Below are 9,596 nucleotides of genomic sequence, written 5' to 3' on the forward strand. Positions count from 1 at the left end.
TGTCCTGGCTTACTTGGCTGCAAAAGGTGTTCCTCTTAAGTTTCCTACCCCATTATAGTGGGAGTTTGCTTGGCTTTAGTTTTTGCTTTATCAGTAAACTGTAACAACCCTCCATTCTTGCTGAATGCTCTGAAATGAGCCCCCTTCTCCCCTTTCTCCTGGCAGAGCTCTCGGAGGTGCTCTGGACCATGGTGATCCACATTGGCCTCAGCGTGAGGAGTCTGGGTGGAGGCTTTGGCCTCTTCTTCATATTTGCTGCTTTTGCTACCCTGACAGTAGCAATTCTCCTGGTCATGGAGGGGCTGTCTGCTTTCCTCCATGCTCTTCGCTTGCACTGGTGAGTTACTGGAACATGCAGAAACTTCAAAGCTCTTCATAGCAAGAAAATTGATGTCACCTGGACTATGCAGAAATGCTATCTTCTAGAAAATTATATTGACCCTTACACAGGAAAGCTAAGGCTGTTAAAATTGGGGTAGCGGATACTATTGAGCCAGGATCAGCAATGTTCAGAAGTGCCAGAGTACCACAAATCTAGCTAAACATCTAAATGTCCTACAGCAGATGTGCTCTAACAGGAGAAAGTGTTTAAAAGGGTCAGATTTCAGTCTTGTTTCTAGTGATACACCACTCTCTCCTGACCCTATGCATACATGTTGCTTAGAAATTGTGGAGAGTGATCTCTGCTTAAAAATAAATTAGACTAAAGCTTTGTGAACAGTGGGATGGGAAGGTTGTGCTAGATGGATGAGTGTGCTTGTGGCTTTCAGTAGGATTTGCTTGTTCTGTCTTTTGGTCTTTTGCCTGGTTCTAATGTTTGTTTTCCTTAATGTGCAATAGCTACTGACTGCAGTTTCCTTCATGTGGTCTTGTTCATCTTCGTAAGACCGTGCATTAAACAGCGGCAGCTTTGCCCATCTGCCCTTTGGGGTGCTGTGGAATGGTAGCTATTTCTTGCTGTTCTTGCTTATTAGCAGATGCTTTTGTAGCCCCTTTCCTGTGATTATTAAGCTCCTGTGTATGCAGGCAGCCAGTAAACAAGAAGGAATTACTCACTAGAGTGCTCATCGCTTTCTCTGCACCGAAGTGTGGAAAGTATTCAAGAGCTTTCTCTAATCCGTATTTAAGAGTGCTCATTGTTCCACTTCAGATTCTGTGGTTAGTGCACTAGTGGGATCAAAGGAGCAATGTGGGAATGGGTTTTGCTTGCCTCAGGTTCTCTTCAGCCTAAAGTGTAGGAGAGTATGTCTGTGCCTCTGTAGAGTTCAGGTTGCTGCCATCTCTTAAGGTAGCTTGCTTCTTGCTAGGTCAGAAGACCAAAGTGAAGTCCCATGAAGTTCACGTGGAATATTCTGTCTTGCTTAAATGGGAAGAAAAGGTTATGAGCACTTTAAAAAAGTAGTTCTGTAAGTGAAAAGGAAGCCAGTGCCTTTTTTAAAAAAAAAAAAAAAAAAAAGGAAAGAAAGAAAATCGGCCTTCTTGCAGTTTTGCCCTGCTTCTGGGGAAGGAAAACTTTGTCCTTTTGCCCTGCATTGGCAGCCTGTGGGGGTGCGGGCTGGAGTGTCCTGGAGTGCATGGGTCTTTGTAGCTCAAGCAAGTCGAGCTTCACCCAGGGGCTCAGAGCTGTAGCCATCTTGTGCCGAGGGAGCCCGTGGGGGGGCAGCTGCTGAAAATGGCTGCTGGATGGTGCTTCTGTTTTTCCTGGCATCCAGCCTAGAAATCTTCATACCAGTCACTTGAGAACTTCTTGCTGACTGGCTGGTGTTTCTGCATCCTCATCCTGCTGTCACTGTACTACACCATTGCATCAGTGTGAAAGAAGGAGCTCTGCAAGACCTGCCTGGCATTATTGCTAGCAGTCCAAGAAGAGCAGAGAGTAAGCAGTACTCTAACTCTGTATGTGGTGGTTTCGATCTGCAATTGTTTGTGAATTAGTGGATTTTCAAAGTCTTGCTTCACTGGACTGCAGTGCTGCATGGCATGTTTCTGAACAATAGCAGATGAACAGTTCTGAACAGCTTTTCTTCTTGGCAGGCTCTGTGTTTTCTTTTTTACCCAAAGGGATGGGTTAAGATAAGAAAGCATGTTTTTCTGGAGACACCTGTCTTGTGTTAATAACCACAAACTGCACCTACAGATACCACTCACAGAGCACCTGGAACAAGTGTGAACTGGAGGCTGCAGTTCAGCCAAGAGGTGGCTTTTCACATTGCCAGGCTGTCTCTAAAGGGTGGTGAAAAAATTGTCTGGAAATGTGCCAAGGGAAGATGCATGTCACTGAAATGGCAAGCGAACAGAGAAACCCAGCTGGGCAATAGCAATAAGCACATGGATCACTGTCACCATGCAGACCAGTACAGAGCATTTGCTGGGAAGCTGCAGAACTGAAGCTCTTAATGAAGTCGTATTTTCCCTAAACATGTGTTTCAAACTTGTAAGACTTTAATACACATAATCTAAGAGAAAATCTGTTCAAGCTTAGAGCCTGAAAAGCAAGTTTAAGGCACTATTTCAGACTCCAAGTAATCTGCTGAAATTATTTTGGATTTGTTGGATTTTTTGTTATCACAGTGGAGAGGAAGGCACCTGCAGTTCTTCAAAAGAACATACTGTTAACATTCCTTTTTGCTTCTGAATGTGAAATCAGGATGTTTCCAATGGTAGGTGTTCCCTTTTTAGAAGTGGGGGGGAGGTGGGGGGTGTCAAATACAGCTGTCCTGGGAGGAGCAGATCAGATTTTCTGGCTGTGGGAGAAGAGTCACCTATCAGGAATTCTGAAGGTGTGGGTTGTTCAGCCTTCCCGGAAAGGAGGAGGAATTTAGCATGTGTCTTACTGGTGGGGGAAAAAAAGCACAGATTGTTCCATGTGCTCTGCCTGTCAGTCCCAAATGAGGAAGATTTGTTTTGTGCTTTTTCAGAAAGTATGCATTCTTTCAGCAGGCTGGGTTTTTCTGGCACATTCTGGGGTGGAGGAAGCACTCTTTGAGTGCTGCCAAGATGCAGGCATGTGTATCGGAGGTCTGCTGGAGCTCAGTAGCTGTCTGAGCTATACCCCCACATTGTGCTGTTAACTCCTTTTACTGTAACATCACTGTTCTGAAATACTTTACTTTTCTATTTGCTTTTCAGTAATGTAGTTTGACATGAATGTTTAGATTAAAGTAGCTTACCTTTTTTTAAGCTAGTCAGCTCTTCTAATATGAGCAAACATAGACTTCCCCCAAAAGGAGTAGTTCATAACTGAATTCAAAGTAGGGTCCCAACATCATGGGTTGATGCAGGAATACAGTTTCAGTGGAGGTGTCTTCCTGTGTAAAGCAGTATTTTAGGCTCAGTTTTAGGCCTGATTTGGAACCAGAAGCTATGTCCCTGGATTATGTCCCAAGACCAGGTCACAGCTAGAAAGAAAGGATAGCACTAGGCATAATACAGAGCAAATCAGATTAATTCAGATCAGTGAAGAGTGGGGTTTATTTTGCTGTGTAGGAGAGAGGTTGGTGTTAAATTAGCATCATGATGTAGGGGCTTCAGTTCCAGAGTTCAGAGCAGTCAAACCACGTTGTTCAAGCTTGGCTCTGGTTACCCAAGAGTCTCTCAGCCAGTCTCCCATCCCTCAGTCCATGTCCATCAGTGTGGAGAGCATGGGTCCTGGCGATTTGTGACTATAGGTTTGGCAAACACTGAGAACTGTGTCTGCTCTTGCTAAAGGTTTCAGTCTGTTCTCTCCGTCAGGTGTAGTAGCATCAGCAGCTTCCCTGGCAGGTGTGTGGACGTCACCATGGCCATACTTGAGACGGACACAAATGTGATTTTTCTTTATCATGAGTTGCCTGAGCTGTTTGCCACTGGTCCATAAACATCCCCAGAATGAGCTCAGACCCTTGGAGGCAGTGAAATGGATCTGAAGCAGGGCTCTCAGCCGTGCAGCATTAGAAGCTCACGTGATGTCTGTTTTGTTCTGAATGGCAAACTTGGAGGTCTGCGCAGGGACACCAAAATAGATTTCAAACACAACAAATGTGGTCAATCTCTGACAACTGTGTGGAATAAATAAAAATCGGCAATTATGTGGCACTTTGTGGACGGCTGTTCTCGGTTGTAAACTGAGAATGGACAGGCAGACCCTCCTCTGCCCAGGCAGAGCTCCTGGCCCGCTGCCACTCAAGGGGGAGTGCTGCTTTCTGAGAGGCATGGGCGTGCCAGAGTTGCATCCCGCTCGCAATCCAGCTCCCCACCCGTCCTGCCAGAATTTTATTTTTCTTTGTAAAGGTCATGAGCCAGAGCTTGTCTGTAGTGCGACCATAAAAGCACGCTACTGCTCTAAAAGGCAGTCTCCTGTAAGTGCAGGACAGAATGACCCACGGTGCCGCATATGAAACTGCTGTCCTTTTTGGGAAAAAGTAACTGCAACAACCTCTACACAAACGCCCCCATTGCTTTCTCACTGTAAGGCGTGCTGTAGGCTGCCCTCTTCAAGGTGCGCTCTGAATCACAGCTGACCCCAGGCATTGGCACACGCCTTTAAGAACACAAAGATCAAGCAGGAATTTGCACTTGTGCTAAACGAAAGTTAGGGTTCCTGTTCAACAACTGACTCTGCCGTTGCTTCTCATGGGACTGCAAGCTGCATAGTTTTCCATACAGTGTGGGTACTCTATGACTCGGGTTGGAAAATCCACATAACTACAGTCCAACAAACACTTGAGCTAATTATTAATACAACAAAGCTGAAGAGTGGGTTTTCTTTAATGCTGACTGCCAGAAAGCCTTCTAGTCTGTTTTACAGTGCAGTGCTAACTGTCTAGTGAATTCTTCTGCAGAACTTGATCACTGATGGGAGACATGCAGTGCAAAGTTTAGCAATAGAGCTGGTACATGACAGCCAGTGATCCTGAAGAACAGCAGTGTCTCATACTAAAAAAAGGACCTTGGATTCTGGATGTTCCTGTAGACAATTGCAGAAAAAAACACACAGAACATTTAAGCCATGATTGTTTGGTTAACTAAACTTTTTCACTAGTTCCCTAACCTTACAACAGCTTCTCCTCGAGCTTCAGGCATCCAGTTGTGGCCAGTTGTAACTGAGTGTGTCCAAAAGGAGCTTTCAGATGTCGGGGCCAGCTGGAACAGTTAATCATCAGGGTTAAAATTTCATTTACAGTGGGTTGGTTCTGTGTGACTCAGATACCCAACCCTCTGCTGCTTTATTTCACTTTGCTTACAGAATAGTTACTTAGTCACAGGATACTTATGGAGATTATCAGGGTTCCTGAAAAACTGGAGCATGTTGGCAAGGAGCCCTTCCTCCTACACAGAAAATCCTGCTCATCCTAGGGATTCCTCTGCAGGGAAGTCTGTGTATCTGCATGAACAGGCAGCAGAAGAGATGAGCAGAAAGCTGTTTTTCTGAATGTTTCCCTTCTGAGCTCTGTTGGGAAATCACTTTTTGCCAGCTGAAATACCAGCAGCTCTGAAGTTTACTGCAATTGCTGATTTAGAAGAAAATAATTCAAGTCTGCTTTTTTGTTCTTCATAAAAATACTTCTGAATTGTGTTAAATTGCTCTATGATTTGCTGTCACTTGATTCCTACAGAGACTTCGTTCTTTTAGTGGATCACGCAATGGAAAGTGTTTCTCATGAGGCTCATGAAACACTGTGCTTGTTTTTACTGTGAATCATGGGATTATTTTTTTCTTTCCCTATTTGGCTGTTGCTGACCATTGGGCAGTTCTCTAGAATAATTCTTTTTTTAAACTGAGTTTATTAGGGGAAGCAGGCAAACAAGTCTAAGTTAATGTTCAGCTGGAGACAACAGGCACATCTCTAGCTCAGCTGAAGTAGTCGTGGGTATAAACCAAATATGCTGAAGTAAATAAATAGAAGTAGCTGATGGAGAAAGTCTGAGTACAGCATCACGCGGTTGAGGTTTGTTCTAACTGAAATGTGAACTTTGGTAATGACATCTTATAGGAAATGCTCTGTGCTCCTAGGTGCTTCTAAGTGATACCACGGTTAGGGAGTTCATCCTATTTTTGTTGCCCTTTTATTGCCTTTGGGGGTGGGATCGAAGTACCTAGACAGTTCTCCTCTGCTGTGCTCCAGAAACATCAAACAAAAATGTGGGGTTTGTGCCAAAAGATACGCTACATAATACCACTTTTTCTCTTTAGAGTCAATAATCATACTTTTAATGGAGTTCTTGCTAACTCATATCTGAGAGCTGCCTTTTTAAATGAGCAATCACTCTTCCCTCTCTTGCAGGATTGAGTTCCAGAACAAGTTCTACACTGGCACTGGATTCAAGTTTCTCCCTTTCTCCTTTGATACCATCCGTGAGGGGAGGTTTGACGATTAAAGATCCCTCCGCTCAAGCAGTGTTAAACGTCGTGTGTTTATGGTTAGCCCTCTCCTGCGTGTCTGAGTTGCATGTAATTCTCCCATAGTGAAAATAAGTTATTGCAGCACCCTCGAGTGTTACTGTGGCGTTTCGAAGCCAAGAGCTTTGACATTCTTGGGTAATGAGTGACACTGGATCAAAGAAACTTTTCGTTCCTTAAGTTTACCACTGAAGATACCACGTGCATGAAGTGTCAGAGTTTGGTGTATAATAGTGTACTTCTTGTGTTGTGAATTCCCTGGCAGGCTTATCAGGGCAGCATGAGAGAAATGCAGCTATGGCTGAGTGGGCATACAAGCACATGGAGAAAAGGTCTAACAACTTCAGCTTGCACAAAGCTTGCTGCTCGGGAAGAGATTTTTTTAAAGAAAGTTTTACATGTGGATCCTACGTGTCTCTGCCTCTGATTAAACAAATTATGAGCAGTGGGCAGTTGACAATCCAGGGCATGTTTCTTCTACCTCTAGGGATTCCACATGTGCCACCTTTTAATCTGACAAAAACAATGTCTCATTCCGTGCAGGGATTCAGCTCTTTGAACTCTGGCTGGGGCTTGGGGAGTTGATATGAAGGGGTAGAACTCAGCCTCAGCTAAGTGTATGGTGGCTCTCAGTTTGCTCTAGCGATGGGGAAATACCTTGTCCTTGCAAGAGACCTTGTCTTCCCTGGAGAAGAGATGCTTCTTTAACTGCACCTGCACACTTGTATCCCAGGCAAAGCCCTATGTCTAGCAGCAAAGGCCCGTTCCACCTCTTGTTTCTGGAGGCAGTGGTGGGAACAGGGGGGTCAGGCGCAGCAGGCTCGGCTGCCTTGCTGTGGCCTGGGGTGAGATGGAGGAGGGACAAGGTGCAGTGCAAACTGTCATCTCAGGTATTGACCACTGGCAATGGAACTTCCTGCATTTCTTGTTTAAAGACGAAGCCCTCAGGCTGCAAAGCCCTAGAGGTGCATCCAGATAATGCCCGTGCAGACTTGGCATCGGTAGAGACAGCTTTTGCAAAGGTGGAGGTACTAGTGACATATGTTGTCATGTATGCTCGGGGTCTTGGGAGCCCTTTAAGGGAGAACTGAGGCCGAGTCTTGCCAAAATAGTCCCATGGCAGGGGAGTCTCAGTGGTGTTTCCCTGCACTAGCTGTTCGTTTTCTCCAGTACCAGGTGTGAATAATTTCTTGCCCTCCTCAACTTGATGTAGCTGTAGGAGCAGTGGGGTGTGGGTATGTGTTAGTGCTGTGTGTAACTGTCATGTTTAATTCTCATAGTGGATCTGAAGTATTTGTGTATGAACAGATTAGAACAATAATGAGAATCATTGTAACCTGGAATTGAGGAGGCAATGCCACACAGTGCAGGGCTGTTTAAAATTATGTGACAAAGGTGCGTGTGCACTGCACACTGTAACGGGTGTGTGCACGGAGCACAGGGATCCTTGTGCTGCGCGTGGGCAGCTTCTGGGTAATCGTGGTGTTTACAGGTATGCTCAGCTGTATGTTTACAATGGTGTTTGCAGACAAAAGATGAAGTCAAAATGTGTCTACGCGTGGAGCAGTGACACCAGTCCTGCTGCCGGGGTGAAATGCATTGCAGTCACTGTAAAAATTAAACTAACTGCACAAGTGGTGTGGCCTCTTTTCTGCTTTGCCTGTGCTCTCCGAAGGGGGCTCCCTGGCACCCCTGTCTCACTGGGCAGAGCCTGGAAAGCTGCGCGGGGGGGGGGGGCTGAGACCTTCAGCTTTCCTGCCCTGGGCTCCTGTCACCTTGATGGCCAGTACGATGGGGTGGGCAGAGCTGGTTTGTAAAATGAGACCAGCATGACCATGCCTGGGCTGAAATGTCTCTGCGCTTATCAAGCTCTGGCTGACGTCCTGAGTGAAGGCCGAACAGGGCCACCGAGCAGGGGCTGTTTTTGTCCTGGAGCCTCCTCCCTGCCTGGATAAACTCGTTAACTGACTGAAACAAGTGGTTATGCAGGAGGAAAAACTAAGGCTTGATCAAACCTGGGTGTTGTAGATGCCCTTTGTTGGGGACTGGGGCAAAGACACTCTGCCTGCTAGGGGCTGCTGCCCTATTCCTGGCCCCCCAAGCCGTGGGGCATCCCCCATGGGAACCTGCTCCCCGATCCGGGAGGGACGTGTTTACTCAGGCCTTTCCTGCAGGGCCTGGAGCTGCCTGAGGGGGTTTTTCCACATGCCCGGAAGGGGCGGAAGGGAGGTTTCTGTGGGGGTTTGGCAATTGTTTTTGAGGCTGTTGCAGCCCAGTGTGTTTCCTGTCTCCTAATATCTCAGGGAGGGCGAGGAGCCGGTCTGTGCTGTCCCTGCAGCCGCAGGATGCCTGCCCCTTGTCCTCCGCACCCCTCAAAAGAGGAGACGGATTCATTGCTGTTGCCGGTGCCAGCTGTGTCCAGGGGATCTTCTCCCCTTTCACCCGTTCCCCTGCTCTCTTGCACCACTACCACGTGCAATCACAGCATTTCTGCCTGTTTCCATGGCCCTGCTTGGCTGGTTTCATGGCTCAAGGGCCATGTGGGCAGCCCTTGCTGCTGGCTGGCATGGCAGGAGCCCCCGGCCCCCTCTGTGGCCTGTGCTGGAGAGATTGGGGGGAGCCTCAGCCCCGCTGTGGAGCAACCCTGAGCTTGTCCTTCCCTTCTGCACCGAAGGAGGTGGCACGGCTGTCCCTTGCAGCCAGTCCTGGGAAGCAGCCACGAAGCCCTCCTGGAGCCAAAAGAGACCCTGCACAACTTGGGCAAGCCCCTGCTCCCTGGAGGTTCACGTTTGCCCCCCAGCAGCTCTGTGCGGAGGCCCGGCAGCCCTGCGGGACCTCTCCCAGCCGCCGTTGTTCGCCGTTTCCCCGGCTGGGGCCCCGCTGGCCCCCGCTCTGCCTGCCCCGGCGCTGCCCTGAGCCCCCCCCAGCCTAGGCCACCCCTGCCCGTCCGTTCTCGGCCTCGGCTGATGCAGAACACCGAGGGTGCAGAACAGCCGCCGGGTGCGGTGGCCGCGGGCGTGCGCTGGGGCCGGGGTGCAGCCTCCCCCCGGGGTTCTCCCCCGGCTCCCCGGGGGTCTGCGCCCACCCGCCTCCCGCGGCAGCAAGGCCTGGGCCCCTCGAGGCGCGGAGCACCCGCCTGCCTGCGCCCCGGGGTGAGGGGGCAGCCGGAGCGGCGGCTTGGGCCGGGTCCCGGGCTGCTCCGGCCGCTGCTGGGGGC

General features: G+C 48.4%; 2 protein-coding genes across 3 annotated transcripts in view; both read left to right on the forward strand.

The window, feature by feature from the left end:
- Positions 1 to 7,993, forward strand: part of ATP6V0A1 (ATPase, H+ transporting, lysosomal V0 subunit a1) — a 29,984-nt gene extending 21,991 nt beyond the window's left edge. For both annotated transcript variants that reach the window (XM_010585620.1, XM_010585621.1), the window contains 2 exons: positions 166 to 337; positions 6,264 to 7,993. In XM_010585620.1, coding sequence (XP_010583922.1) covers positions 166 to 337; positions 6,264 to 6,357 — 266 coding nt within the window. In that variant the 3' untranslated portion in view covers positions 6,358 to 7,993. The remainder of the gene's footprint in view (positions 1 to 165; positions 338 to 6,263) is intronic.
- Positions 7,994 to 9,345: 1,352 nt separating this feature from the next.
- Positions 9,346 to 9,596, forward strand: part of NAGLU (N-acetylglucosaminidase, alpha) — a 3,941-nt gene continuing 3,690 nt past the window's right edge. The window contains exon 1 of the mRNA XM_010585731.1: positions 9,346 to 9,531. Coding sequence (XP_010584033.1) covers positions 9,346 to 9,531 — 186 coding nt within the window. The remainder of the gene's footprint in view (positions 9,532 to 9,596) is intronic.

The sequence above is a fragment of the Haliaeetus leucocephalus genome, unplaced genomic scaffold, assembly GCF_000737465.1.
Source record: "Haliaeetus leucocephalus isolate CR32 unplaced genomic scaffold, Haliaeetus_leucocephalus-4.0 Scaffold110, whole genome shotgun sequence".
NCBI lineage: Eukaryota > Metazoa > Chordata > Aves > Accipitriformes > Accipitridae > Haliaeetus > Haliaeetus leucocephalus.